General features: G+C 38.5%; 1 protein-coding gene across 1 annotated transcript; it reads left to right on the top strand.

Moving 5' to 3' along the window:
• The first annotated feature begins 23 nt into the window (after positions 1–23).
• On the top strand, positions 24–22620 carry LOC130563289 (anoctamin-1). Its single transcript, XM_057348736.1, has 26 exons — positions 24–216; positions 1184–1350; positions 2413–2718; positions 4886–4978; positions 6541–6692; positions 6787–6841; positions 7169–7220; positions 7315–7370; positions 7477–7524; positions 7620–7684; positions 7843–7977; positions 8296–8456; positions 8599–8681; positions 11582–11659; positions 12447–12512; positions 14409–14483; positions 14574–14775; positions 14912–15023; positions 15826–15883; positions 15985–16085; positions 16256–16407; positions 17603–17755; positions 17850–17902; positions 18788–18969; positions 19046–19151; positions 19727–22620. Exons 1-26 carry the CDS (start codon positions 195–197, stop codon positions 20831–20833), a joined length of 3840 nt encoding a protein of 1279 aa, XP_057204719.1. The 5' UTR covers positions 24–194; the 3' UTR covers positions 20834–22620.
• Positions 22621–23355: the final 735 nt, after the last annotated feature.

Below are 23355 nucleotides of genomic sequence, written 5' to 3'. Positions count from 1 at the left end.
TGTGTGTGTGTGTGAGAGAGAGAGCGAGAGAGAGTGGGTGAGAGATACCCACTGTGTGGGGGAGTGTCGGCTGTCACCCGTCTCGGGTGCACGCGCGCAGCGTCGGACTCTCGCTGAAGTTTGTCCACGGAATTAACGGCAGCAGCACGAGCGCGTTAAGCTGCGAGCGGATTGCCCATCGTCTCACAGGGAACATGAAGTCGCCCTCCACCACCGGTGAGTACCTATCCTGACACTCCTGTTGTGTGTGCGTGCGTGCATTCGCTTCTCTAAAAGTGAAAAGCATTTTCCGTATGTCTATCCGATGGTTATTACGTTAAATTGGTTTGTTGCATTCTAGCTTTATATTATTATATAAGCTGCTTTAGCTGCTGCACACGCATGCATGTATACGATCTGATCTTGTGCAAACTGCAGGCTACATTTGGAGTCGCTGCAAACCTTCATGTTAATTGCATTGAAATCACTAAGGCGCGCGCCATTATTTGTCGCCTTATGCGAACTGTTTCACTTTAACACTCGTATAAATCCCACGCAATTGTGTTGTAAATGGTTTTATTTGGAAAACAACGCGTGAACCGTGCATGATCTAGTGGTGGGGTTTGTTGTAATTAGCTTGGGCAATAAGCTGGAGCTATTTCAATTGACATCTGACGACAATACACTGATGTTATTGAAAAAATCCAAGACGCCTAATTTATGATACACCTTTTCTGAATTGGTGATATAATGGAAATTGTGAATTATGTACAGTAAAATAATAAATTATTGGCAAGACAATGCGCAAATAGACTATAATGCATGGTTTGGCCAGATGGTGTTAAATGCGCTTAGCTTTCTGTAAGAGTCATGAATCCCTGTGTTTGTTTACCTGGGGGCATGGGGGATATTAAAGTGACGCTTTGGTCTATTGTTGTTTATTTTTTAATAGACTAGAGGTGTACGTGCGCTTAGAGTCACTTTGACAGGTTTTGCAGAATGGACGCACAGCTTTCAATTGTGTCGCTGTCCGTGGTGCTGAATGAAGCGGAACGGTATTTTCCCTATACTTTTAAATGGAATCCCTCTCCCTCTCTCTCTCTCTCTCTCTCTCTCTCTCCCTCTCCCTCTCCCCACCCCCTCTCACTCTCTGTATTTTTGTCTCTGACACTTACAGTCACACATTGTCACTCTACTTTAATAGAAAATTGGAACGGGGCTCCAGAGCGCATGCGCGTCTCCGGCGTACGGAACGAGTCCTCCTCGATGCAAACCGACAAACTCCGCTCTCTTGCTCGTGATATTTCTGAACTTGGCCAGCAGGGCACTGCTGACACCGGGCACGACGCCAATGACATTGCCGAGGATACGGTGCGTGACCTCTGATTTCTTATGCAAAAATGTCATTTTCACCAATTAACAGAGACACCATAAAACAGGGCTTTTCAACCTCTACACCCCCAGTCACCCTCCACATATGCTATCAGCCAAATCCAGTCATTTGATATAAAAAGTAAAGTTTTTGATTCATAGTAACTGTTATTAAAATATTAACTGCGGCTACATAATGCTTATCAGATTTTGCATACACAATAGTTCAAAAATATCATACAGTTGTCTACAATTTCATGTTTTATCTTCTTTAGTTCTGTACAGTAAATAAATGACATTTACATTACCCTTATTGATTTGGCAGATTCTTTTATTTACCAACAAGGAACATTACACAATGCCAAGGGTTTTGTACAAGCAGGATTAGTATAAAACAGAGCTGAATTGAAATGCAGAAAATGTGTTTTTGTAATTGTTGTTGTCAACAACAACGTCAGCATCTCAAGTGTCTTGGTATTGGAATCACCATTGCCCATTAAAACCCCATATAGACTGACTGCTACTGTAGTGATAAAAATTCCAAGGGAAAAACAAGCAAATTCAACAAAACTTGGAATATACATAATGGAAACTGAAATCATGGGCCATTCCCCTCAGTTTAGTATCTTGCTCAAAAGCAGAATTGCAGTAAATAAAGAGCACAGCCTTAGGAGACATTCAATTTCTTTGAAGTGTGTGACCCAGATCTTCAATTTTTGGCTGAAACTTCCCACCATGCAGTGTCAAATGAAATAGGAATATTTGATTCACTGCCTTTTGCAGAGTAAACCATTTCAATTGTATCGTCCATGTCTTTTAGATCAGTGTTTCCCAAACTTTGCGTCTTTTGTATGCCCATAGCTTCTTAAGTATAGGACTCTCAAGACCCCCTTCACTGACACCAAAAAGATGTACTGTGTACAGAAAGAGACAGCTTAGAACTTCCACCAATTTTAACAGAAGCAGTTGTATTTAACATTGGAACAAAATGATTGGAATCTGAGTACAGGTATGTATGATCTAAATGGTACCAGGACAAAGACTGTTTGTGTGTGCTTTCAGGAGGAGCCAGGTCCTGGGCCAGGAGGAGGGCTGTATTTTGCTGATGGCCAGAGAAGGGTGGACTATGTTCTTGTCCATCACGGCAAAAGACGACATACGCAACATCGCCTCTCTGTCGTTTCTAATGGTAATGTGCCGTCTCAAAGCCCCACCCCTTCACGCAGGAGTACAAAGGGCGATATTACGGAGGCAGTGCTGGAGGCGGGGCTAGCGACGGAACCTGATGATGGACTGAAAGATAAAATCAGGGAGGAATTCGAGAGAGGACTTCAAGAAGAAGGCTTGGAGATCGAACGCGACAAAGAGGTGTGTGCCTACTGCATACTGTGCAGTATATACTAAATACTGCCTACAATTTTTAAAAAGAATGTTCTAAAAGAACGCACCATTAAGTAGTTATATTGTTGTTTTATTGTTACATTTATCACATGAACATAGAAACCGTGTGTGCACTCATGCATCTGTGTATCATTCATGCCACAAACAGGTTCATGTAATCTTTATATGTTGAGTCTTGAACACTCAGAGATGAGTTCATTTGTGAGTGCAGCATAACAAAATAAAAACAATCAAGAGATTCTCAAGGTGACCTTGGAACTTAAGAAGCTGAGACCCAGTTTAGCAGATGCTAAAGCCCTCCCACACTCAGTAAAGTCCATCTGGATTGAGGAGAGCTACTTCTCATTTTTAATAAAGGCAGTATTTTCCAAAGCAAGCTAACACCTCTCGCAAAGCAATTTTGTTTTCCTGCAAAACCACATCAGTAGCCCCTGGCAAGATTGTTGCGACACACAAGTGCAGTGGTTGTCAAAGGAGATCATTGGTTCTCTTTGCATCATGGATTTTCATAAGTTAAAGAAAGAAAAGCTTAGTATTTCTGAATAGGAGACTGGTTGAGTCATGCAGCGTTTGCTAGAAAAAGGCTTGTCTCATAAATCCAGATATCATTTGAAATGTTCTGCTGTTAAGGACAACTTCAAATGCATCTTTCAGTTTCTTATGCTGGTATGGGTCGATCTCACAAAAAAAATCACATTTAACTTATGAAAAAATGAAGACTATTTGTAAGACTAATCATATTTTCTTGCACTGTGTCTTGATTTTAGTGACCATGCTGTTAGTACAGAAATAAAAATGTTGAAAAAAAGATTTTTTTTTACGAATAGATTTTCAGCGTGTGTAGATTACATCTTTCCATTCATAGTACTTAAATGAAAAAGCTCGTGTAGGATATCCTTCAGTATAACATTTTAATCTTCATAAGACATTGTCCATATGTTTTTGTCTGTGTTAATCTGAAAGTGTCGATGGGTCTTTTACTTTGTCCTAAAGATAACCTGATGTGGGGGATATCTTGATGTGGGCTGTAAACTAAAGCGTGTAGTGTTTGATTGGTGGTTTAAATTTGAGTGCTGCTGTCTCCAGGCGAAAGAAAGATTATGGCTGATCCTCATAGCCGGAGGTGTTTGTTTTTGTATTTTTGTGTCACTCAGAATAAGGCCACTTTGGTACTGTAACAATTGCTTCTAACACTGTGTGTGCAGGCACGCGCGTGTGTGTGTGTCTTAATGGTTGTAATATTCATGACTAAATTACCTTCTCTGCATCGCAATTTGCATACTATCCGTCCTAAATAGTATTAAAAAATTCTTTTAGTATGTCCCAAATCATAGTATGTTGAAATGAGTATCCATAAAGTTCCCGGATGGTTTACTGTTTTTGGTGAAAATTCGAAATGTAGTAGATCAATGCACACTCAAACGCCTAATATTACCCACAACCCACCGTGAGAGGGCGGAGTTTAGTTAGTTTAAATTAAATGCATGATGCGTAACTGAATCAATAAATTAAACTATACAGAAAACTTTACATGACAAATAATAAATGAAGAAATGTTGGTAACACTTTAGTTTGGAGAACACATTTTCACTATTAACTACACAAATTTTCCTTAATAAACTCTTAATTTACTGCTAATTAATACTTTGTAAGGTAGTTGTTCGTTTAGGTTTACAGTAGGTATGGGTTAGTTAGGATTAGGGGATGTAGAATGCGGTCAGGCAGAATAATGCATTAATATTTATAATTTATAAATACTAATAAACAGCCAATATGCAAGCTAATAGGCAACTTCTTAAAACTGAGAATTGTTCCCCATACTAAAGTTTCACCAAAATGTTTAAATGCAAAAAGGTTGTATTTTGATTTTTGAGATTGTTAAGGATCACAGGCAAAAATCGTCACTTCCGTCACACGTTAGTATGTCGCAGTGTGTGCATACTCTTTTGCCATGCACTCACCTATTATCCCAACACAAAAACAGCACTTACTAGTATACTTTACCATTATATCATAGTATAAGTAGGTGAATTGAGACACAGGGCTTGGTCAGCTGCAAATTACAAACTGTATTATCCACACGTCTTACATCTCGGTTTCTCTCTCTTTCTTTCTGTCGCTCCACTTCTTTAAGTTGAGGACTGTCAGGTTCACTCGTCTACACGTTCCCTGGTCTGTTCTCAGTCGTGAAGCTGAACTTCTAAAGATCAGAGTCCCCACTAAAAAGGTGAGATTCATCTGTTCACTCTCAAGGTTTTTGCACATACAGTCTGAAATTTGCGTATGCGTTTTTTTGTATTTGTCATCCTAAAAATGTGTCGCGCACAGAAACCTTGCACACAGAGTCCGATGCGTGTTAATCCGTTGCCAAAAAAAAGCAAAACAATACAGCCTGACCCTGCGTTGGCTCTGCCTCTCTCCTTATCTCTCATTTCATCCCTTGCTTCTCTCCATTGACAGTACCGGCTCGCTAGGTAGGCTGTCCTCACTCTCTCTGCCTGCATTTTCTTGCATACCTGTCAACACTCCTGTTTTTCACACCCATTTGCCACCAGTCCTCATTTTTTTATGACAGACGAAAATATCAGAGGCAGTGTCTGAAGGTGATTGACACAACGTGAGGTCGTATTTATTTTTTAACGTGCGAAAATTTCGGACGCAATTTTTGGACTCTATGTGCAATTACATTTAGTTTTCAGCTTACGTTATTGATTCTCTCTGTAGTTGCAGCAATGTTACATTAATATGCCAGAGGAGAACTGGCCCTCCTGGTTGAGTCTGGTCTCTCCCAAGGTTTTTTCTCCACATTTATACATTTATAGTGGCGTTTTGGTTCCTTCCTTGCCACTGTTGGCACTAGCTTGCTTATGTGGAGACTGCTAATGTTGCTTCTGGGGGTTTATTCCCTCGTAAACATAACATAACAACGTATGCATTTAACTTTCTCATATACATTTCAATACCGTATACTCTCTATGTTTTATTTATTCATTTATTACTATTATTTTTGAAAACCACAATGTATGTAAAGCTGCTTTGCAACAATGGAAATTGTAAAAAGCGCTATATAAATAAAACTGTTGAACAGTTGAACTGAATTAGTTTTCAAAATATAAAGATATGTCAGAGACGGGTAGGTGAGATAGGAGATAAAAACATCGTCATTTTTGTAATTCTGTTTTGGTCATAAGAGTGGAAGAGAAATCACAAGAAATCCAAGTGCAAAAGACATCACGCTTGCCCCAACTCGGAGTGTCATTAGTGTCATGTTTTTAAGAGCTTTGGATTCATGATGGCCTTTGTAAGTGCTCCCAGTTGGCACAGCCTTTACGAGCAGTAGTAATGCCAAAAGTCAATTCCCAAGGACCCACTACAGAGAAAAAAATCTGAATAGCATGTACCAGGCTGATTATTTGGAAAATGTTTTCAAATTCCTGAAACGGGCGTTTGGCATATCCAACCGTACAGTAACGTGAGTCATCACCGTTATGTTTTCACACACGTTTAGATTAGTCTTCGAGCAACATCCTGAATGATTTGTCCTTTGAGGTTGTGAGTATATTAAATGATATAATCTGATAATGGTGGATTAGCTGTTGAGACATATGGCCCAACATCCCACACATGCTTCAGTTTGCACTCAAAACATAACGTGTCATTTCCACTGCGCATTAGTGTCACCATCGTCCGACCCTGGGCTGAACCCTTGCTGTCTCCTCTCTCTAGAGCTGAGGATGTAAAAGGATGAATGTCTGTTTAATTTCAGTTCCGTTATGCTTGTTTTTGCAGACGTATCAGCTGAAAGAAAAGACGGGGATAGTGGGCGTAATAAGCTCGTTTTGGGCCAAGATCAATCAGCCATTCCAGCCGGGCATCGCGGAGCCCCCAAACCCACGCGTACGTGTCCTATCGCAGCCGTTCAGCAGAGACAAGTTACACCTGTGAGTGCCAACACAAACAGCCACAATCATTAAAACACATACTGTATATCAAGCCTACACAGTAGCTTAATTGGTTTGTTTTTTTCTTTTGCAGATTTGATATCAAGTCAAAGAGCAGCTTGTTCAGCAATGCAATAAGAGGCCGAATTGTGAGTAGTATAATCACTTCAGCTCTTCAGCGATAAATACAAAGCAAACACAAATATCAGATAAACAGAGCATTTTAATTACTTGTAGATGTTTTAGTACTTCAGTTCTCTTTTTTCTGAAATCTGGAGTGATTTTTTATACCGAGCTTGTTGCATTGCATACTTCACTTTAAATGAGAAATGCATGCGGCCATAAGAATTTAGTTTTTTCTAAAAGCCTTTCAAATCATGATCATACCTGTGACGTGTTATAAAGGGCATCTTATGAGCTTACATGTACATGTCCGATTCTTCGTTTTCTTTCTGATCCATCTGTTGCTTTTGCAGGTTTATGAAATTCTGAGGCGCACAGCTTGTTCACAGTCCTGTCAAACTATGGGTGCGTTTCTGGAAATTGTGCCTTTTTTATATATTTTTTTCCAAATCTTACAGATATTTGACTAAATTCTCACTTTTCTCGATCACTTTCTCAGGCATTTCTTCATTGTTAGCTAAAGGGGTCTATGATGCTGCCTTCCCTCTGCATGATGTACGTTTCCATTTTACCCAGCTTGGGTGAAAATAGAGAATTCTGAGTAAATCGAAGGTAAATGATGTTGTGTTTTAGGAAAACCTCTGTTTTCTCATTACTTCAGGGTGACTTTGACAGCTCAGAAGATAAAGAACAATGTAATGACAGACAGGTGAGTCATGTGCTCTGCTCTGATTGGACAGCGGTGTGTCACGTGGTGATATACATGAATCAAAATATATTTCGAGTGTCACATGTTTATTGCAGGTGTTACATGATGAATGGGCCAATTATGGAGTTTTCTTCAAATACCAACCAATGGACCTCATCAGGTATTATTGTAGATGCGTTATGACCTACTTTTGTGCAGACTGTTATCATCAAAGCGAGCATCACTTCTTATTGCTCATACTTGGGGAATAATAGTTCGTTTATTTTTCTACCCTGTCACGTCGGATTGTTCTGTAAGCGTTTTATCTGTGTTTAACAGAAAGTACTTTGGGGAAAAGATTGGCTTGTATTTCGCCTGGTTGGGTGTTTACACTCAGCTGTTGATTCCAGCGTCGGCTTTAGGAGTCGCAGTATTTCTGTATGGATGCTTCACCGTAGACACCAATGTGCCCAGGTAAGCCCACACAAACACACATCAGAAGCCACAGTGGTTGTCATACTCTATATTCACAATTTTAAATATCAAATATTTCTCTACCCTACTGCTAAAGCCTAGTTTAAGCACACTTAAGTACATCCACAAATACTTTCTTTTAACATTTATAGTATTGCTTTTAGTATAAATACGTTATAATGTTACACCTACTGTATCTCTGAACATAAATAGATATGAATTATAAACCATTACAGAGATGATCAGGTTGTGCACAGACAATAATTATCCAACGCACATTTGTTGTATACTGTTTTTCTCTCTCTCTCTCTCTTTCAGTCAAGAGATGTGTGATGAGCGTCTTAATTTCACCATGTGTCCGCTGTGTGATCGTGTGTGTGATTACTGGCAGCTCAGCAGTATCTGCAGTACGGCGCGTGTCAGCTATCTGTTTGACAATCACGCTACTGTCGCCTTTGCCATTTTTATGTCCCTCTGGGGTATGAAGAATATTAATAGTGTCTTTGATGATAATCAATGCCATTCTATATATCACATTTTAAGAAATTGTTTTAATATGGTCCTATAAAGGTATATATGGCTAGATGTTCATTTGATTTATTATTGTGTGTGTGTATTTAGCGGCGGTGTTTCTAGAACATTGGAAGCGGAGACAGCGTTGTTTACAACACAGCTGGAATCTGACAGGCATGGAAGACGAAGAGGTAAGAATAGTCCAAATGTTTCCGGATCCAAAAACATGATTAAACGTAGCATCACGACACAACTCTAATTTGGCCTGTCGCCACTACATAATCACCTGATCTGATCATGATTAGACCTATTTGATCTGTGCGTCTCAATAATTTATTGTCAAATACAGACAAAAGATCGTCTTTCTTTGAAAGGGAAAAAAAGGAAGAATAAAGGACAGAATTACATGATAGCCCAATGGACCTTTTTCACATGTCTGTGATGATGCTTTCAACGGTCATCAGCATCATAAAATCCTCCAAGGTTTTTATATTTTAATTTGTTTCTAAATGTATGTACGTTTATATATAATATTTATTTGTATTATGTTACCTTTGGGTTGGGTGTTTCTTATAAAGGGACTATGGAAGTCATGGTAAATTTGACATCATTCTCTCTTTTGACTGCCGTTATCAGACTCTCTCTATTTTTTTTTCATTTTGTTGAAAGTAGTGAAAACACTATCGTTGAGTTTTTCTTTTTCTATTTGAGCAAATGAGAATGCAAAAAATTAATTTGTGGTAGTCTCCCATTCACCGCTATAGAAGTTTACACAACTATAACGACTTCCTCTGCTGAGAAACCCGAAAACGTGAAAAAGGTCCGTAGTCTACAATAATGTCTGTATCACTGGAACACTCCAGAATACTTCAGTAGCAACAAAGATCATAAATATAGCTAAAAATACAGTAATTCCCTTTATTCCAACTCAACACAGACTTCACAAGTAACTTCACACTGAATCCTAATGGCTTGGTCTCTGATTTCATTGTTTCTGAGTTCCTCAACCGTTAAGCTAAGAATGCTAATTCAGTCTGAAGTGTGCATGTGTCCTTTCTAGGCAGAAGGGCTTGATAAGACATGTGCGAGTCATTAGAATGTTTTCTGCTTAAAGCAATAGTTCACCAAAAATAAATATTTCTTTCTTTCTTTAGAAGACAAAAGAAGATTATTATAAGAAATGTCTCAGTGTTTTGTGTCCGTACAATGGAAGTCAATGTTGTTTGGTTACCAACATTCTTCGAAATATCTTCTTTTGTGTTCTGCAGAAGAAAGAAAGTCATAAAGGTGTAGAATCACAAGAGGTTAAGTAAGAATTGTCATTTTTGGGTGAAACAGTGGATTGGTCAAGGAATCAATCGCTCAATTGATTGTCATGCTAATGTGAACCAACAGGAAGTTCAATTTATTCTTCACTAAGCTCTGCCTCATTGGTCACTGTTTCTCGCTCAGAGAAATTTTATTGAATGTACCATAGGCATGAATTAGAGATTTAGGATTTCTGTCAACAAAGATTTTCAGTATTGTATTTGTAAAGTAGGAAGAATTAACTGTGACAGTGCAAAGCTTTTGTCTCTTGTTTTCTTCAAAGAAGTGATTAAATTACATGATTGAAAGCAGCTAAGATTAAATTAATCAAGGAAAATGTTTATCAAAAGCAATTAAATAGAAAATTCGACAGCTGATAACATTAGTAGAAATGAACAGTACTCTTCAACAATGCTTTACTATCCGAACCAATAGATAAACCAATTAATGTTAGGTTAACAATATTTATTATCTTTGAAGCAAAACAACTTTTTAACTTAATTTAGTGTATAAACTGCATACAGATGTTTAATTCTCAAGATTCACTTAAACATTCGCCAAAAATATATATATACTGTAGTGTGTACACAGATGACAAAGTAGTTTTTGAACAATTTTTATACAGTAAAATTGAGTATCGAAGCCACCCAAACACACAGATTTCCATTTGAAAAGAGCAAAGGCTTGTCTGAATATGAAAGATGCTGAGTGAGAATGCGGTTTGTTTCATTTTAAAGTGTGCATGAGTCGACGTTTATTTAGCCATCTTATTTCACAATGTAAAACACAGTCAACACAGTCTCATTCATGTTTTTCTTTGCTTTGATGCTGACCAATAGGACAGAGCTGAGGTACATGATCAGTATCCCCACCCTCGCTCTCTCTCTCTCTGTGGCACAAACAAACCCACACCATATTTGTCTCCCCGCTATTCCCCATCCCTTGTTCTCTCCCTGTTTCTCTCATTTGTGATTTTCACCACAGCAGGATAGTAAATACTGCATCTGAATCCACGGTGACGGTGTTTTGATGAATCAGCCCGGAATGTATAGCAGGAGGAGAGATTTACAGTGGATTAACTTTGTAGTAACCTGTGTGCCAGCGAATCCTTTATCGTGATTGTGTACTATTAACCCCAAAGCCATAATCCTGACCACACTGTACTTGTCAGATAATCTTTTGTGCAAAGTTACCTGAAACGCATTTTGTATTGTAAACAGTATCAAATATAAATGTATGTAAATGTGTTCATATTCTAAACAGAGAACCCAGCAGGTTATAAATGTGTTGCAAAGTGTTCCCAGAAACCCACAGGGTTAATGGATATTAATAAACATGCAATTTCGTACCTTGTCAGCCTACACAAACTGCATAATCGTCCCATCATTTAAGTGTCCCTGCCTCAAGACATGAATGATTTGATTTTATGCGTAAGCAAGATAATTATTTCTGTTTTTGTCTGTGAATGCGGTAACTATGGAGACAGTTTTGCTTGTGTATTTGTGTGTCATCCTTAACTTGTCGTTGGTGCTTTTAGAGATCAGTGTAGTCCTAGATTATTGCCTTTAATTTATATGTAAAGTCTGTGTGTGTGTGTGTGTGTGTGTGTGTGTGCGTGCGTGCGTGTGTGTGTGTGTGTGTGTGTGTGTGTGTGTGCGTGCGTGCGTGTGTGTGTGTGTGTGTGTGTGTGTGTGTGTGCGTGCGTGCGTGCATGTGTGTCTGTGTGTGTGTGCTTGTGAGTGGAGAGAAAATTGAACTGATATTACACATTTCTATATCTCAGAATGAGCTTCGGCCAGCATATGAAGACTTTCTCCTTAAGAAACAACAAAAGAAGGCCAAGAAAAAGAAGAAAGATGAGGTACAGTGAATCAAACTACTCATAGTATTGTTATAATAGGGAGTAATCAAATCCTCTTAATAAGAACTATATAAACAGCTTAAACACTGCGGCCACATGTAAAAGTTTAGAAATGTGATACGGAAAAACACATATTAATCAAATGCAATCAAACAGTGGCGGGCGTTAAAGTTAAATAAAAATTCTGTCATCATTTATTTACCCTCATGTTGATCAAAACCTGTATACACGTCTTTCTTAGGTGGAGCGCAAAAGAAGATATTTTGAGTAATGTCTCTCTGTGGTTTTGTGTTCATACAGTGGAAGTCAATGGGGGCAGTGTTGTTTGGTTGCCAACATTCTTCAAAATATCTTCTTTTGTGCTCTGCAGAAGAAAGAAAATCATACAAGTTTGGAGTGACATGAGGTTGAGTAACGATGAAAGACTTGTCATTCCTGGGTAAACTGTCCCCTTAAATTTCAAGGGCCCAATGCAATATCTAATCAATAGTCTACACTATTTAGGACCCAGGACAATATTTCCGTTTGTCCCCCTTTATAATAGCCTTGGTATAAACATATCAGTAGTATTGAATGTGAAGTTGTGAAGCATAGTTGACACACAGCTAAATTCTCATAATAATATTCATACTCCAGTCTTATTATATCCATTGCGTGACGTGAAAACAATTACCTGAGCTGGAATACCTGGAAGAGATTTCAGTCCTTACACTACAATGATTCCAGGTAGTTGAAAGATGACAGAAACATTGTGTGTCATGCTTTTAATCTGTGCTTTGTGTCACAGCCGGATACGGGAACAGATGACAAAGGAAGAGAGAAGCTCCTGTCTGCTAAAGGAGGGCAGTCGCCGGTGAGTACGGAGGGACGTCGTTTGTGAGAGTTTACTGTCTGTCTATGACAGAGCGAGCTAATCAATTTAACCAGAAGAGGCGGGGCTTCTGAGATAATACAGATAGATCACTGCTGTCAGTCACGGAATGGTCTCAGAAAGAACTGACCTACGCCGGATCCCACCTCCCCCCTCGCGTCTCATCCTCCACCCCGTCTTTCTTCACAATCTTCACTTGTCGTTAATTCAATTATTTAGATAAAGAATAGCACAGATTGTATTTTCTCTATCCGGTTTTTCCCGTTTGAAATGAGCAAACTGGTCGCAGTTTCACTTGATGAGATTTTGTGGATTTTTGTTACCGTCCTCGTGCCCTTGCGCACCCGTGACAGACCTCCGCCGCGCACACGCAACACGCGCACAGGCTCAAACACTAGCTCTCGCGTACACGCTTGCTACACACGCCACTGAAAGCAGATTACCTCTCTGTGTATTCCACACTAGATTATGCAGGATTAGAGCCAGAGCTGGATTAAAACACGCAAATTAGAGTGGCGTCCTTCCTCTAATCAAAGACACATGTTCACTGTGTATGTTCATGCGTTTACCTGAGAGCGTGTATGTTTTAATTCATATCTCATGTGAGGGGGTGTAAACCGTGGCGGTTTATACATTTAGAATATACGTACAGCACTTCAATCACTCTCAAAAAATGTTTAAAAAACATTTCTCAGCATCAGCATTGGCCAATAACTACTGATATTGTGCCAATTAACAGAAGTTTGTTCAAATATGCTATATTGCTTAAATATTTTAAATGTGAACTTTATTAACATGTCAAATGCTGTTTTGGCATATTTTAGTAGTTTGCACAACCACCATTTAGAAGCAAATCCTATTAAACTGATAGTTCACCTAAAAATACAATTTCTGTCGTCATTTACTCAACCTTTTGTCATTTCAAACCGCAGAACACAAAAGGAGATACTGTATTTTGAAAAATGTTGTTAACTGGACCTCATTCACTTCCATTGGTTTTGTGTCCAACTTTCTTCAAAATATCTTCTTTTGTGTTCCGCGGAAGGAAGAAAGTCATAAAGGTTTGAAAAGACAAGAGGAATTTTTACTTATGGGTGAACTATCACTTTAAGGCTTTCTTTAAAAAAAGGTGTACTCTTTTTTTTTTTATTATATAGATGAAAAATGGACATTTTAATCTTTGTATGGTTGATAATTTGAAGTGTGTGGAAGTCAGGATTTCATGTGAATACTGTTAGGTCATTCCATGTCAAGTCAACCAGACATCCCTGGCTAAATATTTAGATTTTGATTATTCTTTTCTGGAGAAAGGAATACCTAAATGATGAAGAAATCCAAAATATTAAATGCCATGAAAGAATCTTTACTGAGAAATTCACAATTACTCAGTAAACTTGTAGAAGGGGGTTTAAATGGCAATTTTGTACACGGAATGACCCTGCTTTGTGTCAAAAAATCCATAGTATTTACATAAAGACCTGGATTGCAAAGTATACGATCAAAGTATAGATTTATAATATTAGCCTTTATATTAGTTTTAATTATAGACCACTTCACAAGATGTAAACACTGGCCTAAATGCACTTGCGATTTCATTGTTTAAAAATGTAATTTCATTTTATTTTGTAAATCTTACATATATAATGACGTCTTAAATATATTATAACATTTTAATTCGGTTATAAATGTTCTGTTTTTTGGTATTTTTTTCTGTATTTTGTTCAAACATTTGTGCAGTGTTAAAAAACTGAAAATGGAAGTTTCTCTTGACCAGCATTGTTTATGTCTACCGAAGTCTATTGGTCATTGTTATCAGGCCAAAGTTAACTAGTACTATATGTTATAGTGACATTAGGTAACATCATGTTGTTCTTGTAGTTTGCCTCAGAGTCTCTATCATGGACGGACCGCTTGCCTGGGTTCTGCATGAACATATCCTCCATCCTTCTTATGGTGAGAAGCATCAGCCCAATGAAACCTAATGTTTCTTTCTGTGTTGTGTTTTTAATGTTTTCTCAATACTCCCGCATCTCTCTCTGTCAGGTTGGGGTCACGTTCTCTGCCGTCTCTGGAGTGATTCTGTACCGAATCATTGTTTTCGCTGTCATGTCAATGAACCCTGACCACGAGGCAAAGGCAAATGTGCGAGTAACCGTGACGACAACAGCTGTCATCATCAACTTGCTGGTGGTTTTGGTGTTGGATGAGATCTATGGAGCCATAGCAGCCTGGATTACAGAGCTCGGTGTGTGTGTGTCTGTGTGTGCTGGCCTAGAGACAGAACATGTGTGGCTTATGAAATGATGGCTATACTAGACTGACTATAAACTGTGCAATAGCAATAATGATGAGTGTGAATATGATATATGTTATACTTCCAGAGATTCCAAAGACTGAATCAACATTTGAGGAGCATGTGATCTTAAAAGCTTTTTTGCTGAAGAGCATGAATGCATTTGCTCCTGTCTTCTATGTGGCGTTCTTTAAGGGCAGGTAAAATGACAACAGACGCACCATAGCAATGTATCTCTCTTGTATTTTCGGTTGTGCTATAGAGTTGTGCGTCTACCCTGTAGTAACATATATGTACTGTATATCACAGCGTTGTGCCTATCCTGTATCATAGTGTTGTGTGTCTGTGTCCAGTATGTTACCTGTTTGTGATATTGTACACATTGTGTTCGTCTATACTGTATGTGCAGTATCACTTCATAGTGAACATTTGTTTTGCCGTTGTCTTTTACGAGCACAGATCATTTACACTCTTTACAATTACATCGCAAGATTTACAGGGATACGTTTTTTTTTACAAAAACTTTTCCAAAAGAGTAAAAAAATTGACAGTAGTACTTTGTTGCTATAGTCTAGAGCTTTTTATTTTGTATTTGTATAATTTCTGTGTCAGATCTGCAATTTATGACTGCAGTTTACAGTATATGTGATGTTTTTGTGTAGCTTAAGTTTGACTTATTGTTATGAATTTCTACAAAAATATTTTTTTATAAAAAATATATTTTAAAAATAAAAATCACAATATTATTTTAAAATTATTATAAAATTGTAATGCAATTACAGCTTTAAATTATAATTCCAAAACTACACCTGTTGTGTTCTGTGTCTATATATTACACATAGTGGCGTGTGTCTGTTGTGTTGTGTCTTCACTGTACAGTGTCATGCGCTGTGGAGGAATGTCCAGCATCGAAGTCCAGATTGTTTTTTAAAAGCATCCTCTTTATAGGTCATTGATGTCAATATTGTAAAAATCCATCATAACTCTGGTCTGCTAACTTAGGTTTGCCGGTCGTCCGGGTGACTATGTGTATGTCTTTAAGTATTTCCGCATGGAGGAGGTAATTATTAAAGCAATAATACCGTTTGCCTTTACCGTGTCAGCATGACTTAACTTCTTTGCTTGAACGCGTGTGTGTGTGTGTGTGTGTGTTTGCTTCAGTGTTCTCCAGGTGGCTGTCTTATTGAAGTGTGTATTCAGCTGGGCATCATTATGCTGGGGAAGCAGCTTATTCAGAATAATGTGTTCGAAATTGCCATTCCGTAAGTGTTACACACAGACACAGTCCTCCCTGTGGTCCCTTGACTAATTTTCGATGATTTTCCTAATTCTCTTTGTACATTAAATTTGCAATACGGTGAAGCAGAGCACAGGGAGTGTTTTTACTGTTTTTGTGTTCAAAAACGATGTTGAAGTTGTTATGTTTATAAAGGAAGCTGAAGAAGATGTATCGCGTTTATAAGGAAGAAAAAGAGGGAGCGGCAGATGAGGAGGACAAAGATTCCAAGCGAGAACCTCAGCGCTGGGATTTGGATTATGAACTGGAGCCCTACGAGGGGTTGAGCCCAGAGTACATGGAGATGGGTAAATTCTGGGATATCACATGGACTTAAATGTTAACAAAGTTTAGTGCTTGTTGCATCTTTCGTATTACTCTAATAATGTAAAATCTCTACATACATGTACAATTTCAGAAGAATTTTTTTAAATTGTACCTTTTCTGTTGCTCGGGTGGTACCCCTAAAGGTTCCTTTTTGTAGCTATACGGGTATACAACACATATAATGTACCTTTTTTGGGAACATTATTGTACCCTAATATTAGGCATTAGGGGTACAATACAATTAAATGTACCTTTGAAGGTACACAATAGGTACCCAAAGGGGTACAACACAACATTATGGTCTGTATACCTGTTAAGGTACCTTAGTGTACCAGCCCAGCGACAGAAAATGTAAAATCTTACACCTTTTTTTGTGACAGTATAGCAATGATTTGAGAATGATGTATGGCAAACACAAATGACCAACAGCAGACGTAAAAAATGTAAATCAGGTTAAACCAGTAGTGCTGAACAAAGTTATCCATGTTTCACATGCAAGTCGTTTTTGTGTGCCACCAATTGTTTTGTAAGTATGGAGTTTGCGTACATATCACAGCTTCAATGCGCTTCTAAATTGCTTCTGTTATAAAACACCTGAACGTAATATAAATGCATCCTTATGAGACTTATGACTCAACTTGCGGCACACTTGCCAAAGGGAAATCATTTACGCATGGGTTTTAAGATGGAAAGGATTTTTTTTTATCTTGTGCATGAGTAATTCTTATTCACAGACAGTCTTATTCAAATATAAACACTCCACGAAAAACCATGAAGACACTGGATAGCAAAGAGAGAACTCGTCGACTCGCTAGGCCTACAGCACAGACCAGTTTCGACCGGATAGCGCAGAGCAATTTGTGCAGAGCTTGGCAAATTGGTATTCTCTGCAGTTGGTCATTATTTGGTCACGACTTTGCACGGTTCAGTTAACTTAGCGCAACCCCTCTGCTGCAGTGATGCGTTCTGGTCTATTTTTTGGAGGAGAGGGTGTGTGCACAGGGATTTCCAGGAAAAATGGCCCACAGGTTGCCAGCCCTCTTATTTATAAACATGTTTAATTTATACGTGTAGTTTACGATTAGATGACATTTAGGGTTCTACAACGACTTGATCGAAATGGGTTTGATCAAGGACATCCATTCATGTACAGTATGTGTGTTTCCCTGTCGGCAGTTATTCAGTATGGATTTGTCACGCTCTTTGTGGCTTCCTTCCCGCTGGCACCGGTCTTCGCTCTGCTTAATAACGTCATTGAAATCCGTCTTGATGCGGCAAAATTTGTCACGGAAATACGCCGACCTGACGCTGTCAGTGCGAAAGAGATTGGTAGGAAATGTACCGATAAATATATACTTGCTCATTACACTTACACTATTTTATCCTAGTTTGCTCCGACTGACATTTGTTGATCTGTTTCCAGGCATATGGTACAACATCTTGAGTGGAATCAGCAAGTTTGCAGTCATTACAAATGTGAGTGTTAAAATGGGGGAATTCACTAAGAATCGCCATTCTTCTAACTAATTGACAAACTAATTGAGTTGCAACTTCTAACAGTGCAGTTTGAAATGAAACATCTGTCAAATATAAAATGTAGAATTATGCAAATCTCATCCTTTGAAAAAAAAACTAGGGCTGTCAAACGATTAATCGCATCCAGAATAAAAGTTTGTGTTTACATAATATATATCTGTGTACAGTGCATATTAATTTTGTATTTATAAACACAAAACATACACATACTTGTCTATATGTTTAGGAAATATTTAAATGTATTAATTTATATTTACTAATAATTTAAATTCTAAATAAACGTTTATTTTATATTTTTCTAAAATAAATGCATTTATGTGTATGTGTTCATAAATACAAAATTAATTAGCACAGTATACTGACATAAATTACGTAAACACAAACTTTTATTCTGGATGCGATTAATCAAGATTAATCGTTTGACAGCCCTAAAAAAACATTTTGGGGCGGTTTCCCGGACAGGCCTTAAGTCTAGTCCCAGACTATCTTAAATGTTAGAGAATTTACAGTGACATATCTTCAAATATATCCGTACAATTGTTTTGTCTCAAGATGCACACAGTAATGTTTTTTTTGTAAAGTATGTTTTTTAAAATGACTTAAAGCTCAGTGGTTAGAGCATGGTGCTAGCAACGTCAAGGTCATGGGTTCGATCCCAGGGGATTGCACATACTCAAATAAAACCTATAGAATAATACAATGTAAGTCGCTTTGGATAAAAGCATCTGCCAAATGCATAAATGTCTGGGAAACCACCCCTTTGCATTCATTTGAATTGATCTGAATTTTCAAAGGTTTTAAGGCTTTCTCTCTTTTCCCCTCAAGGCGTTTGTGATCTCCTTTACATCAGAGTTTATCCCACGGATGGTGTATCAATATTTGTATAGCGAGACAGGCACCATGCATGGTTTTACCAACCACACACTGGCTTATTTCAACACAAGCAACTTTAAACCTGGAACCGCCACGCATGACACAGACTTTGACCGACAACTCCGTATTTGCAGGTAACTCAACACATAAGTACACCTGCATACACACATACTGAAATTCACACATTCTTAACCACGAATCTTCTTCTAGGTACAAAGACTATCGAGATCCTCCTTGGTCTCCGGAGTCTTACCAGCTCTCTAAGCAATACTGGTCTGTTCTTGCTGCACGGCTGGCATTTGTCATTTTTTTCCAGGTCAGTGTTTTGAGTGTTGTAAGCGATAGCAGTTGTTCTTTCTTTACTTATTGTTAAATAAATATATTGAGTTAAATAGCTTGAATAAATGTTTGTTAAAAAATCTCTCAATTTACTCACCCTATTTACCATACCCATCTATGTATGTGACTTTGTTTCTTTTTGAATGCAAACAAATAATTGTATCCCTAAAATGCTGTTATGTTATATTCCTATTTGGGACTCAAAATGCTGAATCTCCAAAAAGTACATCCATGATTAAAGTAATCTAAGTGACTCTATTGATTTGTTTTCCAAAACAAAACGATACGTATGTGAGAGAAAACAATATTTTGAGCTTATTTATTAAATGATACAACGTGCATGAATGTAAAGAAGCAGATTCAAGCGCTAGATTCAAATATGAAAATTCAGAAATTCACTTTCGTTGTAACTCTGAAGCCACGTTATTTAAAAACACCATTTAAAATATACAAATGCCACACTGTTTTGAAAGTACAATCGTACCTGTTCAAGACACATGTCAGCATGGGACTGGTGACATTAGATGTTTTTTGTCTTTTTTTGTGATTTAGAACCTGGCCATGTTCCTCAGTATGCTGGTGGCATGGTTGATCCCAGACGTGCCTCGCTCTCTGAAGGAGCAGCTGAAGAAGGAGAACGCGCTTCTGTTAGAACTTCTGCTCACCGAGGAGATGGACAAGGAGTCACACTCATCGTCGACTACCAACATTGATAAAGTTGTCCAAAGTTTGGACGAGGAGCCACCAGATGAGCCACCTGTCTGCAGGGGAGTACTGCTAAGCCAATCAGATGAAGAACTAAAAGAACTTCAGGAAGTGAAAGAGCCAGAGGAACAACCCTCAGAGACACCTATAGCGTCCCCCAGTGATCTGCATGACGATAACTCTCCATCTTGTTCCCGTGAGGCTCTCAACACAACTGCACAGTCCCTGTCTGAAATACCCTGTCAAGTTGAATCAGAATGTTTAAGCCATTCTGTCCATTCGGTCAAAACAGCCTCGCTATCCCGGTACCAAGAGTTCCACTTAAACGGAAGTCCATCTGGAGACCCAAGTTCCAAAGCTAAGAGCCGTTGTCGAACCCTTCCCTCAAGGCACAAAGTCTCCAAGGAGGGTGCAACCAGACCCAGCCACTCCTCCACATACACGCACTTCGAACAAAAGGTTCCTCCATCTCCTAGTGAGTTTGCACGGAACGCCCCCAAAGCACTGACCAAAACCGTGCCCTCTGGAAGCCAAACGTCCTTGCCGACACATCTCCAATCCCAACCCGATTCCACAGGAATAGAATTGCCATCCCCATCAAAACCAGAGCTCACAATGACAGCCCTTCCTCGTCCATCATCCAGACCGGAGCTTGCAGACGGCCTTTTAACAGTCTTGCCACGTCCACCTTCTAAACCAGAGCTTGCGGGCAGCCAGTCAACAGGATTACCACGGCCTCCCTCCAAACCGGAGCTGATGGGGATCGCAATGAAAGGCCTTCTACCCTGTGATCCAGGCTCCAAACCTAAGGGGCGTTGTCAGACTCTTCCTCCGAAATACAGAGAGACTGCCGCGGAGACGTCAGCAAGACCTAGCCACTCCACCACCTTCACGCACCTGAATGAACAGATTCCCCCTTCACCCAGTGAGCTCAAACGTAACCCCCGTGTATGAATGTGGGAAACGTGGACAAACGCTCCACCTCTTTAGCACCTTGCATACAAATCTCTCAGTGCCAGGCAACCCATGCCATCAGCAACACATCTCTGATTCATCAATTTCTCATTGATGACTAAATGAGCGTCATCAGTGATTCTGGAGGATTGTTGATGGCTCGGTGGAGGTTCTCGTGAACCCTGACTGGGAAACCTCCTTGCATGAAATGATTAATACTTTACAGCTTGTGCATTCTGGGTATTGCGGTATTCTTTTGAAGCCACCTGATGTGACTCTTAAACGTTGTCTTATACTGTGACTTGCCATTCTGTATTTCAACACACAAAAACCTGTACAGACACGCACACACACATCAAATCTCATTAACCTAACCTCTTGAACCAGAACAGCTGAGATGAGAGAGGCTTGGGAATGTGGGCCAAAGGGCTTTTCAGTCCATACAGATTTGTTATTCAGCAAGTGGAACCTTCGTTTTGTGGGTTGTTGTTCTCTCGTTGGTTTTAAATGTGAACACCATAGTCCACCTTCAAAATGAGCCAAGTTGTTTGTGAAATCGTCTGTTTGTCTTCGGTGTCATTCGCATTGGCAAGTTAGCATGTAACTTGCTGCTTAGCAAGCTCATTACATATAAAATGTGATGTTTAAGTGGATTCATAAGACATGCAAAGCCAATTACTTACCAATAAGTGAATATTAGTTGCTTATGATTCTAATGGCCATACTGTAGTATTTTACACAATGTACATTTAACAATATGCTAGCACAGCTTAAATTCATAGAAAGCATGTTATATTCACTCACTGTGAATATGTTTTCAGGGAAGATATAGACCCAGATGGAAACAAAAAAGCCACAATCCGTACTAATGGATGATAAAATGAATACAGACTAGGCTTGTGCACATTGCAAAGATTTAGCAATGACAACCACATTTATCTTTGGGATTTGTACAGACTTATACCTTAATAAGTGCAAGATGAGTCATCCACATCTTTGGTCCTTTTCTGGACATAAAAGGCTGAAATTAAATATGATTATATTTGCAATAACTTTTATGAACACACTACATTTGAAGACCACATTAACTAAAAGCCTCAAATATCGTCTTCATGGGGTCTTTATGCACTGAGTAAGAGCCAATGTTAAGTGCAGTGTGCACGTGGCCACCGTGTATTCAATTTTCCGTTTGCGTCAGGTGTGTATGATAAGCACTGTGCTACAAACCAGCTTTCACGTAGAACATTCATGTCTATGTTATTTCAAGAGGTATTGAGAAACTTTGACAATATTTTGATAATAAAACCGTGATATTCATAATAAAAAAGGAAAGGAAGAAGTCTCTGTTACCTGTGACTTGATTTCTGATGACTGCCACTAGATGGAGACAGAAAACCCACACCTGAGACGGGACTGGTTAGACAGCCATCAGAAGAAACTGCTATGAGTCTGGTCACTAGTGTGTGTGCTGGTGGAGTGAGGGAGTCATATACCTTTACTTAGTAAAGATAACTGCTGTGTTTTATTGCAGCATTTAGGTGTTAGTCTTGCGTAACAAAAATGTGACAAGGATTAATTACCAGAATTTTAAAACAGTCCACCAGGATTTTCCCCAATGTATCAAAAGAGGTCCTGGTGGAACTGAGGTGTTTTTATTTTGAGGTTTTTATTTCATTATGTTTCTACAGCATATTGCGTGTTATCATTCAAAACCATACCAGAGTTGTTTTTGACTTCATTGCTATTAAAAGAATAGTTCACCTTCAAAATATAAACTATGTCATCATTTACTCACCCGGTTGTCATTTTAAATTTGTGATTTTCTTTCTTCTACATAACACAAAATAAGATTCTATTGTATGGACAGAAAACCAATGCAAGTCGACGGTTTTCTGTTACCAACATTTTTCTAAATATCTTCTTTTGTGTTTTGCAGAAGACAGAAAGTCCACAGGTTTGAAATGACAAGAGGGCATGTATATAATGACAGAATTTTCATTTTGAAGGTGAACCATCCTATCCCTTTAAAGTCGTTTTCTTTCATACTATTTAATAAAATCCCACAGGGGGCGCTAGAAGGTTTTTTTAGTTATTCTGATGCCCTGAAAGAGTCATTTTATCATAATCCTGTTGTCCTATTATGATACAGTTTTATAATGTAGAAATGCATATCTAATGTAAGATTTATTAGTTTTAAATTTTATTCAGATGAGTCCTGCACACATTCATGATTTTTTATATGCGACTAGGGCTGGGTGATGCTTTCTTATCCAATGACTCACAACAATGTGTTTCAGCAGTACATGTAGTTCAAGTTTTAAAAATGTGAAGTTAAATTGAGAACTAGTTTTCCTTTATCTTAATTCGCATATAGCATTGTTTTAGCAAAATCACGGGTTCAAGTCCCAAGGACTGTACGTTCAGTACACAGAACACACAAACAAAAAATGTGAATTCTAAATTTGCTTTAGATAAAAAAGCATCTGCCAAAAACAAACAGACTGCATATCAGATTATTATTT

This window comes from Triplophysa rosa, linkage group LG12 (genome assembly GCF_024868665.1).
Source record: "Triplophysa rosa linkage group LG12, Trosa_1v2, whole genome shotgun sequence".
Lineage (NCBI taxonomy): Eukaryota > Metazoa > Chordata > Actinopteri > Cypriniformes > Nemacheilidae > Triplophysa > Triplophysa rosa.
The sequence above is the reverse complement of the archived record's forward strand: the minus strand, read 5'-3'. Positions and strand labels throughout refer to the sequence as shown.